This window comes from Aquarana catesbeiana, linkage group LG08 (genome assembly GCF_042186555.1).
Source record: "Aquarana catesbeiana isolate 2022-GZ linkage group LG08, ASM4218655v1, whole genome shotgun sequence".
NCBI classification, from domain to species: Eukaryota; Metazoa; Chordata; class Amphibia; order Anura; family Ranidae; genus Aquarana; species Aquarana catesbeiana.
The window spans coordinates 102,078,533-102,096,361 of NC_133331.1; the positions used below are offsets into that span (position 1 = coordinate 102,078,533).

Below are 17,829 nucleotides of genomic sequence, written 5' to 3' on the forward strand. Positions count from 1 at the left end.
GCTCACTGTCCCAGGGATAAACCTTTCACCAGACAAGAACTGAAGGAAGCTCCAACACAGACAAAGTTGAGTAGGGAAATGCTAGAACATCTGTCAGCTTTTTATTTTTATGCCTCATGCACGCAAATACGCGCCCTTTCGCATATTGTGCAGAACAAAAACGCAAGAATACTTTTTTGCGCGCACAAAATTGCGTGAAAATTGCGCATATACACACAAATGCATACAAAAGGGCTGAAAAAGTAGATGCTCAAACATCAGTATCGTGTGCAAGAGGCCTAATACACATGTGTATTCAATCTGATAATGCGTCATGGCAAACACAGTTGGATTACATATATGTGGGGTGTAGTATACTCCTTCACTGACCTGTTGGAATCTGTGGCTAATTTGCTTGAGCTACATTTGCAGTCAAATTTGAGAAAATCCCACTATATGTTTATTATGTGTTCCCAGCATACCCATTGGGGCATGTGGTTTGGTGGAAACATGTAGGCTGAGGCCACTCCTTATCATTTATTCACCTGGGCTGGTCTGGAGTAGCAGTGATCCTTTTTTCTTTACATTTACTAACCCCCTGGATTGGTATCAGGGACACAGGGATATGCTTTCACCTCTACTTTGAGTGGTGCCATAAGCAATTAAAAAGATAATATGACATACTGGACATTTCACCATTGTAGGTTCCACCAAGTGTTGCCAGCCATTGATGGGTGGGTGAGAGGATGGGAGTACCTGTCTTTCCTCTCCCTTTAAAAAGCCACAGTTTTTAGGGCAGTTTTTCCCTGGTCCTCACTTCTTTTTCCTTCCCTAGCCATAGAATGAAAAGCTTGTGAGCTCGGCAGATACGATCTTGCAAGCTTTTGGACTACTCTGCAGGATTTTGTAGATTTTTTGCAATCAGTGTGGTCAGTTTGTGCCTGCGACAAAATAATTCTTCTCACATTATTCAAAACAAAAAACTAGGTTTAAAATGAGCCCTGGTGACCACTGTATAGAGCTCACCATTGAGTATGTAGAGCAGGCCAGCGAAGAAGGTGATTTTTCCTTTAGTGTTTTCTGAGCCTCCAATTTTGGTGCATTTCATCCCAACAAGTACAAAAATCGAACCAAAAAATCCCAAACTGACTGCTGCTATCATCAAACCACGACAGGCTTGGATGTACCCTAAGGAAAAAATAATAATGCAAATATATTATTTTCACATGGCTAACCACTAATTTCATAGTTATTATTTCCATATTTATCTCTGCCAAGATACAATGATATATAACGTAGCCAAGAATAACAATTATACAAATATGTACTGTATCTGAAAACACCAGTTGCTATTCAAAGAGATATTTACACCACACACACACCTTTGCAGCTTCATGAAAAAGCTATTGTAGGCTAAAACAGGCAGTTTGGGTGTACCAACCATTTTTTTTATATTCAGAAGTGACATATTAAAGGTGGAACAGTTTCATTCAGAAATGAATTCACAGTAACCAACAGTTTAAAGTGCATAAAACCAAAAATGTAACATATTGCAGATTGTTGGTGCTTGGAGTGGTGGCTGCAGTTGTCTTCTTTTTTTTTTTTTTCAAGCTTTTTTTTTTTTGCTTTATTTTCACCTGATAATTCTGCAAATAACACACTTCCTTTCCCTGGAAAGCCACGCCACTCCTCCACAGTATCTATGGAGGGAGCCATTATTGTCACCCTAGGCTGTTCTCCTGATATGGACCCCAAACTTGTCCTTATCTCTTCATCTCCATTACATGGAGGGCAGGGCAATTGGTAGTTTACAGGAAATAGCTGTAAAGGAAGATATTCTTCGGTGCAGCTCACACAGACATGGCATTTCTGGCTAGATCAACAGGTATTCTCTGTATTTGCTGAAAATATTCTTAGCCTGAAAAAAAAAAGAAAACAAATGCAGCCACCACATCTAAGGACTGTAAGCTGCAACATATTACATTTTTTTTTCTTGGGTTTAGTTATCCTTTAAAATTATTTCCAGAGGTACCATAATACTTAAGCAATTGCTAATTATTGTTGACAGTTCTAATTCTGTCCTAAAAGATAGCAGTGCACTACAGTTCCATCATGCCATGTTTACCAAATCTGATTATATTTTTACACATTAAATACTTTTTGTGACAGACCCAACTGGGACAGGGGCTTTTGGAGGGGACTGCAGGGTAGCCTCTTGCCTACTCTCTATGGGTCCTGGCTTTTGAGGGGGCTCTATTCTTTGGGAGGGGTGTGCCTGAGGGACCTTTGGAGTGGTTTTGCTTTGGATTCGGGTCCATGCTCCCTGAAACACACAGACTCTGAGAACTGAAGGACCCGGATACTTCAAACCCCCCCAGACTCAAAACAATCTGATGCTGGGGTCTCCTGCTATAATCTGTTTACTAAGGTGTCTTTTTCTCATGGTATAATTTCCCCATTGTGTGCCTCCTAGGTGTGACTCCCCATTGTTAATTGAGCCACCTATTGTTTCTGTCTGTCTGCTAATCCTCTAGGGAGATGTGACTAGCATTGTGTCCACTTTACCTTGTATCCAAACCATTGTGGGATATTTATGTGTTTATGTTAGCTCTTCATTAGATGTACCAATATTACTGTTTACAGCTTGCATTGTTTAGGACAAGTAGAGGGAGAAGAGGCGCCTCTGGGTGCAGATTTTTAACAAATTTTAATATGCAGTAAAAGTTTAATCACAATGCACTCACATTTCTGGAGTCAAAAGAAAGCATATAGTAATATCCCGAATGGGGCTGTCCTCAGTGTAGTCAATCCCTTTATACGTTCCTGTCTGTGTGCGTCCTGTGATGTTCCTCATACACCGCTGGATGGTGTTCGGCCGGCTGAGGTGGAGTCTGTCCTCAACACGAGGCTTGAGGCGCATGGAAGTGTCCAGGTGAAGGGGGATGACGTCACCGGAGCATTCCGTTATATAGGACAGACTCCACCGCAGCTGGCCAAACAAGCATGAAGACCTGAAAGCTAAATCCAAAAAGCGATATGTCACAAATTGCTTTTCAGGGGGGCAGTGTGAGAGGCCTAAGAGTAATCTTTTTGCATTTCCTACCTGTTTTATTTTCTTTACAAAGTCCTTTCCTCTGGGCAGCAGTGTGCACATAAACACCACTGATCTGAGCAGTGAGCAGTAGTCTTTGTACGGCAGTCTGACATGCCACCCACTAAAGGGACCATACACTATACAATCTTATTGTACAATCTCCTTTAATCTGCCATCAATTATGTAGTGCAAGGGCCTGGGGAAAAGTCCTTTTGCTGGATTTGATTAAAAAAAGAAGAGCTACAAAAGGATCACTCTTATCGTACCCTCAATGTTTCTGTGTGGTTTTAAATAAAATTACAGCTTGAAAAAGCATATGAGAAAAAAGAATAAGAATTGTAAAGGAAAACACAATCAAGGTCATTCCTGAAGAAAAATGGTAGAGGGCCCATGATACACTGAAACACAGCAAGCATTACAACCGATAATATTGCCTGCTCACAAAGGCACAATGAATGCTGTCTTTTCAATGCAATGCGTTATTTGCCTATTTTAAGGATCAATTAAATAAGAATCAACTAAAGTTTTTATTGTACTGATCATTTACCACATATAGTACATACTGTAGCTGTCAATTTACAAAAAATTATCAAACAGGATTTTGTAATAAAGTGAAGTCACTGGAACTCCCATTCACTTAAAACATTAAATTATATTGCAGGAAAATTAAGGTAAACACAGAGCTTCCCAAATAACTGAATGTTTGCAGTAAACTGTAATTTACTTTACTCCACTGCATTTACATGCTTACTTCTCACGTCAGTAAATAATTTAATTTTCTAATTTTAGTAAATCATTATAAGTTTTAGTAAATAATAGGTGCCTACGTGTTCAAATAGAAACATCATTTTAATTAACATTGAATACAACATGGTTCATGCAGCAAATTATTTAAAGAGTATGTAAACCCAACATTTCATATTCCTGGTATGTGCCTGCTGTGCCATGTACTTGTATGAGGAAGTATCCTGTTCTCTTTGTATTGCTTCCTTTGTGTGAAATCCTTGGTGTTCCTACCAGTTCCTCTGCTTTCCTATTAAAAACTGACCACACTAAGCAGGAAAGCACACCATGGTCTGTTCTCTAGCTATGCTGGGAACTCAGCCTGCTCGCCTCCAATGATAACACATGTCCTGACACACACCCCTGCACAGCCATTCACTAGGAAGATCAGTGTGCTGCAGTCCCCCCTCCCCCCCAACTCTTATGCAGCTGAGAACAGAGATCATGTGATCACTTATAGAAAAAGAGGGAAAAAGGCATTTATGTATATATTTTTTATATCTATACACAGATGTTTTATTTTTCATGCCTATTTTAAACTGAATGGGTTGTTTGACAAGGCGATTGTTTACAAGTACTTTAAAGCGGGGGTTCACCCACACCGCCAAAAAAAAAAAATATTAAAAGCCAGCAGCTACAAATACTGCAGCTGCTGACTTTTAATACATGCCCACTCACCTGTCTCAGGGTCCAGCGATGTCGGCAGGGGACGCCGAGAACCCACTCGGTTCTCGGCAGCTGCCGCCTCCATCCTAGGTGAGGGAATCAGGAAGTGAAGCGTTGCGGCTTCACTTCCCGGTTCCCTACTGCGCATGCGCGAGTCACGCTGCGCGTCCCTAGTGGTCCCGTGGTCCCCGCTCTCTCCTGGGAGCTGTGTGTTCCCAGCAGACAGCGCGGTCGGGACGGGAAGAGGCATAGACTCCCATGGGAGTCTATGCCGGAAGTGGGTGCAAATACCTGTCTTAGACAGGTATCTGCACCCCCCTCCCCCCTGAAAGGTGCCAAATGTGACACCGGAGGGGGGGAGGGTTCCGAAAAGCGGAAGTTCCATTTTTGTGTGGAACTCCGCTTTAAGTTAAAAACATTTCTTTAAGAAAAGTATGGTTTTTATTTAAAGCACCACATACAAATGTTTATTGCAATGCTTGGTGGTAAGCTTTGGTAGTAATACCATATTTATTACTTTCTTTTCATGGATTAAGTTGAAACTGTCACTGAAAATCAACATAGTTGGCAACTTAGCATTTGAGTGGTATTAAACTCTGGTTCAAAAACTATATTCTATTAAAGTATGTATTGTTAACTTTAAAAAGTACCCTCTATTGCTCTCAGCCTTCTCCAAATCTCAAAATTATTATTTAATTTTTTTTGCTGCTGCTGTGATCTGACTTTCTGTTAGAGGGTGGATATGGTCCCATTGTATGTAGGAATGTAGCCACCTTCTTTTGCTCCTTACATGGAATATGGACTTTGGGTTGTGGTTTGCATAGAGCTGTGCACCTGACTACTGCTCATTTCAAACAAGTGGACGTGGTAGTGGTGGGGGCAGAAGAGGTTTGTGAGCTCATGAATGACATTACAAGGAAGCAGGAAAACACAGTAAAGCTGGCCATAGATGGATCAAATCTCGGCCGGTTCAGCAGAGTCCTTTCAGCTTATCAGGCAGACCTGGTCGTAATGTCCATAGAACTCTATGGACAGACAGGTGTCAATAAACTTGTGTCTGTTAACAGATTCATTGCTAATCAGAGCAGAATCCGGCCCATGTGAAAGGGGCTTAAGGCTATTGTTTAGTATCACTTCCTTACAGTATAACACCACCTTCTCTGGCTATTGGAGGACATATGGGTAGGCTTCTTTGCTTCTAAATACTACTCCAGGGATTTGGCTATAGGAGGAAAAGCTTTGAAAACATTGTATGACGCATGTACATTTAATTCCTTGGTGACTACGGGGAGTCTTGCATAGACAGGTCAACTTCTAGTATGGACTACAAACTATATTAATACACTCTCCCTACCCCCCTAACCTAACCTAGAAACTCCCTGATCAGCTACTTATGTAACTTAGTATATCAGCAGACTTTACTGCTACTTACCTCCTCTGGGCAAAAGTATTTTTTAGCGTTGACTGTGGCTATGCTGTGACAACCTGTTGACTTGGAAGGAGCCATATTACAGGCGCCTCTAGTCCCACAATACAATGCTATTACTGAAGTAGAGTTTCAGCCCACACAGGCCTTGGATGTCATTTTGAGATTAGTAAACAGCTAGGTGAAGTTTAGTTTAGGGGTCTAAAGTGAGGCCCGGAACGAAAGGACTGCAAGGAGGGATAGTGTAGGGCCGGGCATGACAGTGTGTCTAAGGGAGACACATATGGTGTTAATGTGGAAAGGAGTAATGGGAGTGGCAAGAAAGGGGAAGGTAAGAAAGAAGTTTTTGCCAAAGGGGAGTGGTTATATTTATAGAGGGGGCGGTGCAAAGGGTCAGTGTGAAGATGAACTTACAGGAGGAGGCAGTTTTTCTCACTGCTCCTCCATGATGGCAGAGATTGAAGCAATACCAGAGTGGCTGCAGAGACAGGCGTGGAGCTCATGGAGGATGAGGCAGACGGATCCCCGTCAGGTGAGGTGTCCCATCGCGGAGGTCGCGGCCTCCAGCGTGCTTTTCACCAGGGCCTGCATCTAGACCCATTCACCTCCCCAGAAGCCCGACAGAGGAGCGATCGCTTCCCCCGGCAAAACAGCATCAGCCACAGCTTTCAGCAGGCCCTGGGTGGTCCACACGCCGCCTGCCTAATCCGGTGGGTGGGGCCACGGGCCAACATGGCGCCGGTTCCCCGCACGGACATCGTGGGTCAGGAAGCAGGGCGGCATCCCCATCCACACACAGCGATCAGAGGGGGGAGATGATGAGGGACGGAGAGCCGAGCAGAGACACGGAGGTGGTGGAGCGGGAGATCGGGAAGTCGGTGAGGGGGCGGAGCCTACCGGGACAGCGCTCGGTGGGACAAGATGGCGGAGGAAGAACAACACATGACAGCCAGGACATCGCCAGGTCAGGTCAGTGACGCCGGTCTGGAGAAGGAGGAATTTCGGGGGTGAAGCGGGCCCCACAACTGCCAAGCACCACGGCCTTAGGGATTTCATCTCCCGGGGGGCTTGCTATGCCACCCATCCTGGAACAGGACGAGAGGTCAGAAGGGAAAGCATCAGGGGAGGAGGAACCACTAGTACCAGCGATGGAGAGCAACGCGGCGGCTGTTGGGGGAGCTCCTGGTCAGCCCGGTAAGTCAATGGTTAATTTGTCTTTGTCTGATGCATTGCAGGATGTGTTAGGGGTGGTAGCTGCGGGTACGGTTAGGCCAGCAGTTCCTTTGATACAGTCAGGGGGGGATACGCTGGGCCAGCAGGGGGCAGGGCACAGGCCTGCCAGTGCGGGGTCCGGTACGCAGCTGACGGATTTATTGGAGGGCCTGCGGGCGTTGTTAGGTAGATTTGAGGCAGTGGTTGGAGGAACTGGGGGATCTGGGGTGGAGATGCCCCCGGCAGCTCCGATACCCGTGCAGTCAGGGGTAGGAGTGGTCACCGAGAAGGCAGGGGAAAAAGGGGATACGGAGAAGGCGGAGAGGACCAATATGGTCAGGACTGCGAATGCGGCAAAGTGCGAGGTATACCTCTACTTCGAGGGCCTGCTGGGAGCTCATCTAAAACAGGAAGTCCGGGATAAGATTTACAAGGGCGAGTATGTGGAGATTTTTCGCTACTGCCATTGGAAAAAATTAACTTGGACAGGATGAAACCTGATGATTCCAAGAAGGAGAACGAGGAAAGAAGGAGGTACAGGCTTATACCGTGTACATTTGTTAACTGGCTGCAAGCGTTTGCCATTATGGTGAGTGTTATTGGTGAGAAGAACCCCGAGCATTGCTCGGCTTTGTTCTGTTACATGGACGCTATAGGAGAGGCACATAGGGTGTACGGTGGTACTGCTTGGCTTAGATACAACGAGCAGTTCAGACAGCGCAGAGCAGTCCGCCCATCTCTGCATTGGGATCATAAAGATATTAGCCTCTGGATGAGGCTTATGTCTTCAGCGAGGGCCCCGCCTCAGTTTTTTCAGGGGGAGGCCGGGGGTACACATTCCTCAGGACTGCCGGCCGGAAAGAAGTGGGGAGTATGCTGGCAGTGCAATGAGGGCTCCTGTAAATTTGGAGCAGCATACAAGTTCAAGCACGAGTGCTCTGGGTGAGGGGGAGCCCATATATTGTCCAGGTGTTTTAAGAGAGGGAAGCATGCCGGCGACTCTGCTCAAAAGAGGGACGACGCCGGTGAGGGTGGAAAGGATGCTTCCTTTTCTAAGTAAGTATCCAGACAGGGAAGCGGCAAAGTTATTGGCTTCATGGTTTCAGGACGGTTTTAAGAACCCGTGTTCGTTGGCGATGGTTCTGCCAAAGGCAAGGAATCTGACATCTGCTTTACAGCATCCGGGGGTGGTGGAGGACAAATTGGGAAGAGAAGTGGCCATGGGGCGCATGGGGGGCCCTTTGCCAACAAACCCTGGCAGGATTTGGTGGTGTCACCATTGGGGGTGGTGCACAAGAAGGAACCGAACAAGTTCTGCGTGATACACCACTTATCTTTTCCAAAAGCCATGTTCGCGGCTTTCAGCTCGTTTTTGGAGTGGGTGATTAGGGAGGTTTCCGGCTTAGGTTCAGTCATACATTATTTGGATGACTTTTTGTGTATAGGCCCCCCTGCTTCCTCTGTGTGTGCGATTCTACTTTCCACGTTGCAGCACATCGCAGGCAGGTTTGGTATACCATTGGCCGCAGAAAGAACGGAAGGCCCAACGGCTGAACTTAGCTTTTGGGGATAGTAATAGACTCAATGGCGATGGAGTGCCGATTGCCCAGAGGTAAGTTGGAGGACTTGCAGAAGGAAATTCGGGAAATCCACGGACTGCGGAAAGTTCAGTTGAGGACTCTGCAGTCGTTGCTGGGTAAGTTGAATTTTGCCTGCAGGATCATCCCCATGGGGCAGGTATTGCCGACGGCTGTCGGCAGCCACCGTGGGGGTAAAGGCCCCGACTCATTTTATTCACCTGACCGGGGAACACAGGGAGGATTTAAAGGTGTGGTATGAGTTTTTAGCCTAATACAATGGCAGGACGGTGTGGATGTCTGGCCCGGTGAGTAATTTCGATGTAGAGCTGGTTACAGATGCTGCAGGCTCCACGGGCTATGGTGCATTTTTCCAAGGGCAGTGGAGCGTGGAACCCTGGCCGCAGTCTTGGGAGAGGGCGGAGTTCCTTAAGAATTTAGTGCGACTGGAACTTTTCCAGTGGTGCTGGCTTTGGAACTGTGGGGGGAGGCATGCCAGATTCTAAAGTTGAGAATAAATTGTGACAACATGGGAGTAGTGCAGGTGGTCAATCGCATGTCTGCGTCACCACAACCAGTTATACGGCTTTTGCGGAAACTGGTGTTGAGGTGTTTGAGATTAAATATTTTATTTATGCGGTGCACATCCCGGGTGTCGACAATTCGCTAGCTGACTCCTTGTCTCTATTTCAATGGAACAAGTTCAGGGAGCTGGCTCCGGGTGCACAAAAAGAAGGAGTTCCTTGCCCGGACTGGATTTGGGAGCTGCCCTTGGAGTCACCGCGGGATGGATTCGGCAGTCTAAGTGAGTCCACTTGGTCAGCCTACGCGAAGGTATGGAAAGAATGGTCAGGGTTGGTACAGGAGGCAGGGGCTGGGAAAATGGGGTCTAACGGGCGGTTACTGGTATTGTATTTTGTAGCTAGGAACATTGAAAAATGTTTTTTCGGTCTCTTCCATCGATAAAAAAATGGCGGGCTTATCGTTTCTTTTCAAATTAATGGGAGGGGAGGACTGGAAAAAAGATTTTGGGTGAAGCAGGCCATAAAGGGTTATCGAAAACAGCATATGTGGAAGGATGTGAGACGGCCTGTCACTTTTGCGAACCTGGGGTCCGTATGTGCGATGTTGGGTTCAATATGTAAATCGCGATATGAAGCGTTGCTGTTTACAGCAGTGTTCTCGCTAGCATTTTTGGGGTTTTTCGGACAGGGGAGTTGGTTAGCCCATCGAAGTGTTTGGCAGTGGGCCTGTTGGGAGCAAGATGTGCAGGTGGAGGTGGATAGAGTGTGTTTGCGGCTGCGCAGGTCAAAAACTGATCACCAGGGTAAGGGTGTGGATGTGTCACTGTTCACATTACCTGGGTCTAGGGTGTGCCCTGTTGAGGCAGTGCGTGAATTTCCGAAGATTAGAACAGATGGGGCAGAGCCATTCCTGAGGCATGAGGATGGGTACTACTTGTCAAAGTTTCAGTTCATATCAATTTTTAGGAAATGTCGTAAAGCAGCTGGGTTGGACGGGGCAGGGTACGCTTCACACTCCTTCCGCATAGGGGCGGCTACAGAAGCTGCCAGATGTGGGTTGGATGAGGCGGCTGTGCGCAGAATTGGAAGATGGGATTTGTGAGATTTCGGTCTTATATTAGGCCTCATTTGGCCGTGGAATAGATATAAAAAAAAAAAAATCTTGGATGTTTACAGGAAAAGGAGGGTGCATGTGGGATTCGCATGTTGTGATATGGTTGTGTTAAGTTGACAGGTGTGTTGCTGCCTTTATGTTATTTGTTTGTCGTTTCAGATGGAGGTTCAGTACGCCTTGTCTGGATCATAGGGCACTCCTAGGTGTGTTGGGGGGCCAGGAGAGGAGACGTAAGACCGGATGGCAGGCAACGGTGGATGGAATACTGGAATGGTTGCACTGTGGGAAGGGGTTGTCTCCGAGCGGTCACAGCTGGAGGCCTATCAGTTTGGAAAAGGTCCCACAGTGCATTGGTATGGTATGTGGTTATACGTGGTTAAAAGGTGGGTCACCGTCAGAGACCATCAGACTGGGGTTAACAGGTTATGTTATTGTTTATTATATTTATATATACAGTATATATAATATATATATATATATAGTGGTTTGGAGTTATTTAGTTGGTTTGTTTTAATAAAATAGGCTGTTATGGCCATTTTACTCTATAAAATATAAGTGTGGTCTCATTATTTGAGGTGGGTAAGGTATGGGTTGGAGATAAGTGGGTAACAGCGATAAGAATGAAGGGGACATTTAGACTACACTGGTCATGGAGTGGGCCAATGCAGGTTTTGATAAAAGTGAACCTGTTTGAGATAATATTACTATATACTGCTAATATATAATATGAGGGTTCTTCAAAAAGTTTTCACACTTTTTAAAACTCTTTTTATTAAGAATTTCAAAAACAAATGACATTACCTTTCTGCATTTTTCCCAGCTTCGCACCAACTTTTTAATGCCATCAGCAAAACTCTTCCCGCTCTCACCGTTTCCAACGAAAATTTAAAAGTGCAGAACTTTTTTGAAGACCCCTCATACTTACAGTATGATACAGTATACTATATATTACTGTATACTATAAAATCGTATTATCTAAAAGATTTGTAGAATACTAATATTAACACATATACAGTATGTTGTATAATAAAGTGAAAAAAAAAAGAGATTTAACATTAGAAAGCTCCTTGAAAAATAAAACCTATCACTTTTCTGGCCCCTTCCTCTTTCCTCTCAGTGGGGCCAACATAACCCTAACATCTCCTTCCCCCTCCACCTCCCCCTTCCAAGCCCACTTTGTTTCAAGCTTAACCCTGAGTGCCGGTTCACACAGGGGCGACTTGTCAGGTGACCTAGCCGCCTGACAAGTCGCCTCCCGTTCTGTACAATGGAACCGTTCTAATAAGAGCAACGCAAGTCGCTCCGACTTAGAAAAAGGTCCCTGTACTACTTTGGGGGCGACTTGGGGAGACTTGCATAGACTTCTATACAGAAGTCGTTTTGCAAGTCGCCGTGGCAGTCGTGTGCAGGTCGCCTCGGTAAGGCGACCTGCAAGTCGTGCCGCCCCTGTGTGAACCGGGGCTTACTGTTCTAATATATGCTCATGGTATTAGAGAAACATTCTCTGTTCTACTTAGTGTTTGGTTGGCGACCAATATGAAGTCATTACCCCTTCATCCAGATTTCCCAACACTTTTTTACTGAATGAAGACAAAGTGGCTTCTGCTAAGTTGAAGTTCACTGGCTTTGTATTCTCATTTAATATTTGAATGGTAATGAAAATACACTATATTGTCAAAAGTATTGGGACACTTGCCTTTACACGCACATGAACTTTAGTGGCATCCCAGTCTTAGATCTTACGGTTCAATATTGAGTTGGCCCACCCTTTGCAGCTATATGGTGTTCTATCGGGTTGAGGTCAAGACTCTGTGCAGGCCAGTCAAGTCCCTTCACCCCAAACTCGCTCATTCATGTCTTTATGGATTTTGGTTTGTGCACGGGTCCAAATCATTTGGTGGAGGGGGATTATGGTATGGGGTTGTTTTTCAGGGGTTGGGCTTGGCCACTTAGTTCCAGTGAAGGGAACTCTTAAGGTGTCAGCATACCAAGACATTTTGGACAATTTCGTGCTCCCAACTTTGTGGGAACAGTTTGGGGATGGACCCTTCCTGTTCCAACATGACTGCGCACCAGTGCACAAAGCAAGGTCCATAAAATCTATCATCAGTGCCTGACCTCACAAATGCACTTCTGGAAGAATGGTCAAACATTCCCATAGACACACTCCTAAACCATGTGGACAGCCTTCTCAGTAGAGTTGAAGCTGTTATAGCTGCAAAGGGTGGGCCAACTCAATATGGAACCCTACAGACTAAGACTGGAATACAATTAAAGTTCATGTGCGTGTAAAGGCAGGTGTCCCAATACTTTTGACAACATAGTGTACTGTATGTTACTGGAAACAAACAAGACCAAGGATACATCCAAGGGAAAAACCAAGCTTAACTTACCGAACAGCCCGCAGACAACCAAGTAACCTGTCTAACAGTATGTGTTAAAAGCAGGGATTTAGTCTGCACACGCTCCCCTTCAGTCCACCTGCTCTCACCTATCCATCAGAATGCATGTGCCTCCACTGTGGGGACATTTATAAATTAGTGTTAGGTACCACATATATCAGGGTGTCTTGATGAGGCTCTGTGGCTTACGCATGCATTTGCAAATGTGTGCAGACTAAACCCCTGCTTTTAACGCATACTGTTAGACAGGTTATTTGGTTGTCAGCGGGCTGGTCAGTAAGTTAAGCTTGGTTTTTCCCTTGGATTTATCCTTGGTCTTGTTTGTACCTGTTGTTAGCCTTCCAATGCTTCTTACTGCAATAGCCAGCTATAGATGGGAGCAAGTGGCATCTTTTTTTTGTATCAATGTTACTGGAAACCCATACAGGCATATCTGTTTGCCTCTGAATGTTCTGTGACAACATAAATAAATAATAATAGTAAAAAAAAAACAAACAAAAAAAAACAGTTGAGCATGGTGACCGATTCTGAGATTCTAAGATAGCATGTGATGAATTGGAATGAGAGACATCTATCTCCTACCAGGCACTACCAAAATGTGCAAAACTGCAGCATGACACGCAATGGCTAGATCTCAGGTAACAGAAGTGGCTTAGGGGTTGTTTTTCTAAAGGCAAATAGACTGTGCACTTTGCAAGGGCAGTTGCTCCAGAGCTTAGTAAATGTGGTAAAGCTTCACTTTGCAAAGAATACCCAATCACATGCAAGGAAAATAAAAAAAAAAAAAAAAGCTTTTTTTTGCTTGCACATGATTGGAGGATGAAAGTCAGCAGAGCTTCTAGTCATTTAATAAGCTCTGGTACAACTGCACTTTGAAAAGTGCACAGTCTATTTGCTTTTGGTTAATCAGCCCCAAAGTGCACAGAAAATGTAGGGGAGTTTACTACATGGAGAAGAGGTAACTGTGAGCATTAGCAAACACTTTTTACATCAGGGTTCATGGTGAATTTGTTGCATCGGGGTAAGCGTGTTTGTAGGTTTCTTAGCTCTTCTTATAAATCAAATTGGATTTTAAGTCTATTGGTCATGTCTGTCCTGTAAAGGGCTGTGCGTCCAGTATGGAGGAGGAGGTTCCAACAGTAGGAAGATAAAACAAATAGAAATGTTTGCTGGAGTTAGAAATTAACAGACCTATTAAATGACTCACTGACTTCCATTAAACAAACATTTTGTCTGGACATAAGAATAAAAAGGATCTCATTCAAAGTTCAAAAATATTTGATTGAGCTTCATTATTTTTGTCATTTCAGACTAAAATTAATTTGCATAGACCTCTGTATTGTACTGCAATTTTAGAAAGCTTATTTCAACACGGAGTAATGAAGCACTGTGTTTGTATGTTTGCACCACAACAACATCAGCAGATGGCTCTGAAGATTAGGGCAGCATTAAACATGATGACACTTGTGGGTCAACGCCAAGCTAAAACTTGTTCCTTATTTTGCTTTTCTGTTCTGTCCACCTCTGAGCATTAGAGACCAAAGGCAACAAAAGAACTATAGATAAAAGGGGTGCAAAAGATTTTGAGAGCAGTCAGTAGGCTCTTTATAATCCAGGAAGCATGAACCCATCTTTACCTTCTCTTTTGGCCTATACAGTTAAAATGTTGCTCAGCATAAAAAATAGATCTCATTCTGTCTACAAAAGTGTATTCTAGCAGTACTTTTTGTTAAAATAATAAGACACAAGGGGTGGGGATTGTACAGAAAGGCATGGTTCTATTTAATTTTTACTAATAGAATACATCTTTTCTAAAAAATAAATATTATTTTCACATTTATATGTTTTTAAAAATACTACCAGCACCCAAAAAATGCAGATTTTATATGATGCCTGATGCGAAGCCAGATCTCTTAAAGCTGTGTTTCTGAAACTGTGGCCCACAGACCATTAGTGGTCTACCAGCTTGTGCTAAGCAGTCTGATACTTGTACTGGGTCATTTTTGAGTTACAGCACTGAGGACAAGGGAGGATGTAGTACTGAAAACTAGGTGGAATGCAGCACGGAGGACAACTAAAAATGGAGCACTGAGGACATGGAGGAGTTGCAGCACTGAGGACCAGGAGGAATTGCAGCACTGAGGGGTAGGAGAAATTGCAGCACTGAGGGCAAGGCGGAATTGCCAGCATTGAGGGCAAGGAGGAATTACAGCACTGAGGGCAAGGAGGAATTACAGCACCGAGGGCAAGGAGGAATTACAGCACCGAGGGCAAGGAGGAATTACAGCACTGAGGGCAAGGAGGAATTACAGCACCGAGGGCAAGGAGGAATTACAGCACTGAGGGCAAGGGGGAATGGCAGCACTGAGGGCAAGGAGTAATGCAGCACGGAGGATACAGTTGACATGCAGCATTGAGCACAGGATAAATTCAGCCCCAAGGACAAGGAGGAATGCAGTACTGAGAGCAAAGGAAATGCAGCACTGAGGACAAAGATGAATGTAGTACTGAGGACAAAAGGGGGGGGGGGGGTGGCATACCAATGGACAAGGGGAAATGCAGCATTGGGGATAAGAAAAAAAAGAGCACTGCAAATAAGGGGGAATGTAGCACTAAGGACAAGAAGAAATGCAGCACAAGTGCAAGTGGGTGCAACATTGGAGACAGAGAGAAATGCAGCATTGAGGACAAGGGGAAATAGCACAGAGGGCAGAGGTGGGCGGCATTAAGGGCAAAAGGGAATGCAGCAATGAGGAATAGAAAAGGGAAAGCGGCAGAACATTTCACATACAGGCATACCCCACTTTTAAGTACACAATGGGGTTTGTTTACTAAAGCTGGAAAGTGCAAAATCAGACTCACTTCTGCATAAAAACCAATGAGCTTCCATGTTTTATTACCAAAGCTTAATTGAACAATCTGGGGTTAGAAGCTCATTGGTTTTGTATGCAGAAAGGAGCCTGATTTTGCACTTTCCAGCTTTAGTAAATAAACCCCATTGTGTACTTAAAAGTGGGGTATGTGTGAACACAACTGGAGACTAACATACTGCCTCATCTCTCACACAGTGTGATCCCATTAGGGGTGCCTGGGATGTTAGTTATATTTAGTTGTACAATAATAGATGATGGATTTTATGTGGTTATGCTTGTATTTGGTTCACAGCATTTGCTTCAAACTTATCAGATACTTACTTGCTACATGTCTTTATATTTTATTGGTACCGTAAGATGTTCTATTAGAATGGAAAACCTTGTTAAATTTAAATTCCATTTTGCGGCTTTCAAAATGGTGGAAGCTGTGAATGTCACTCAGCTGTGTGCTTTGCCTTTCCTAAACTGTGATTCTAGATCCCCAAATTGTAGTTGTAGTTCCAATCAAACTTGGGATCCTACTACCTATTGTAGGTGTTGTCCATTGGAAAGTTCCTACACATAGGCAGTGGGAGTAAATATGCCAGGACCTTGGAGTGGCAGGGGGTATACTGTAGACGAAAATCAACTCTATGCTCAAACAAATAAGCAGTCTTATAATTTGTATAAGAGCAAATCTTTACTGTCTAGACTACCACCTATGAAGATGAAAACATCTTAAAATACGAACATTGGACTATTTATCTATTTTCCTTGGCAGTGCAGCATGAATTTTATTTGAACTTTTTACACATAATGCAGCTACGTGTAACATTAGGTCTGTATACTATGCTAATGTAAATATCCCATTGATATGCATTGCCACATGTTTTTCTAATTATTATTATTATTATTATACAGTATTTATATAGCGCCAACAGTTTACGTAGCGCTTTACAACTTGAGGGTAGACAGTACAAATACAATACAATTTGATACAGTAGGAATCAGAGGGCCCTGCTCCTTAGAGTTTACAATCTAAGAGATTCATTGTTAACTCAAACAATCTCACAAGCCAGAGCCAAAGGGTTTTTTTTCTTACCTTCCAGAGCCAGCATAGACGGGAAGTCCTTACAGTTAGAGACTCCGGTTGAGTCGGTCACACATGTTTTCCAGAGGTTGGACCAGAAGGTTGCAGTAGTGATAACAGTACCATCAATGCTGGAGACCTTCCAGTAGTCAGTTGGTAAGGTAGAGCTTATCAATACCCATCCTGACACTGAGAGCACAAAGGCTATAATCTCAGTTGCCATGTGTGACATGGTGACACACAAAATCAAACCAGAAAATTTACAAAGGACAAACTTGTTAAAAAAGAAAAAGGGAAATCATTAATATAAAAATAGATGTTCAGATAAACGTGACTCGAAGAAGAAAAAAAAAGTTTAGTTATAATGAAGAGAGACTGACACAGTGACAGTCCAACAGGATATCCCAGAAGAAATAACAGTCCACAAATGTCATGGTCATGAAAATCCCTCCTTGTTCCCTAGGTGGCCCTCCCTAATTAATTCAGTTAATTTCCAGGCAGAATGTAAAACACACACATGGTTTCATGCTACTGCCAACGTCTTGGATTAATGCCTCTCACGGCTGTATTGTTTTCATTAGCTCTTATGAATCTTGGGTCCTTCCTTAATTGACATCTGGAATAGCCATGGCTTGACTAAATGGCGCATTTAAAAGCTGCTAAGTACTAAAGAATATGTTGCCTTTCTAAGATACATGGTATCAGTTCAAGAGCCATTAAAATGCATAGGTAAATCTTTTTAAACCCACAATCAATTGCTTTGGTTGCATGATTGTTTTGTTTTGTCCTTTCATAATTAGATGGCAGCTTAATGGCAGATTAATAAAGCATAACAAATGTAATATTCAACTTTTTTTTCTATACTTTAAAAATGTTCAGGTAGAAGCTGACTATAACAAATACATTTTTTACAATACATAGACATGTGATACATGTACAGTGTAAAGATTTATTTATTTAGTAATCCTTATGTCACCAAACTTTTAATTTTATCTTTACCTTTAGCCTGCCCCTAAACCTTACAGCACTCCCTTACTAAACCCTAAAATTTGCCATAATCAGAAATATATAAAAGCATACAAAATATAAGCAATTTTACCTGCCAAGAGA

The 17,829-nt window shown here is 43.6% G+C and overlaps 1 protein-coding gene across 1 annotated transcript in view; it reads right to left on the minus strand.

The window, feature by feature from the left end:
- LOC141105965 (claudin-10-like) overlaps positions 1-17,126 on the minus strand; it is a 37,376-nt gene extending 20,250 nt beyond the window's left edge. The window contains exons 1-2 of the mRNA XM_073596235.1: positions 16,732-17,126; positions 1,006-1,167 (exon numbers count right to left, since the gene is read on the minus strand). Coding sequence (XP_073452336.1) covers positions 1,006-1,167; positions 16,732-16,951 — 382 coding nt within the window. The 5' untranslated portion in view covers positions 16,952-17,126. The remainder of the gene's footprint in view (positions 1-1,005; positions 1,168-16,731) is intronic.
- Positions 17,127-17,829: the final 703 nt, after the last annotated feature.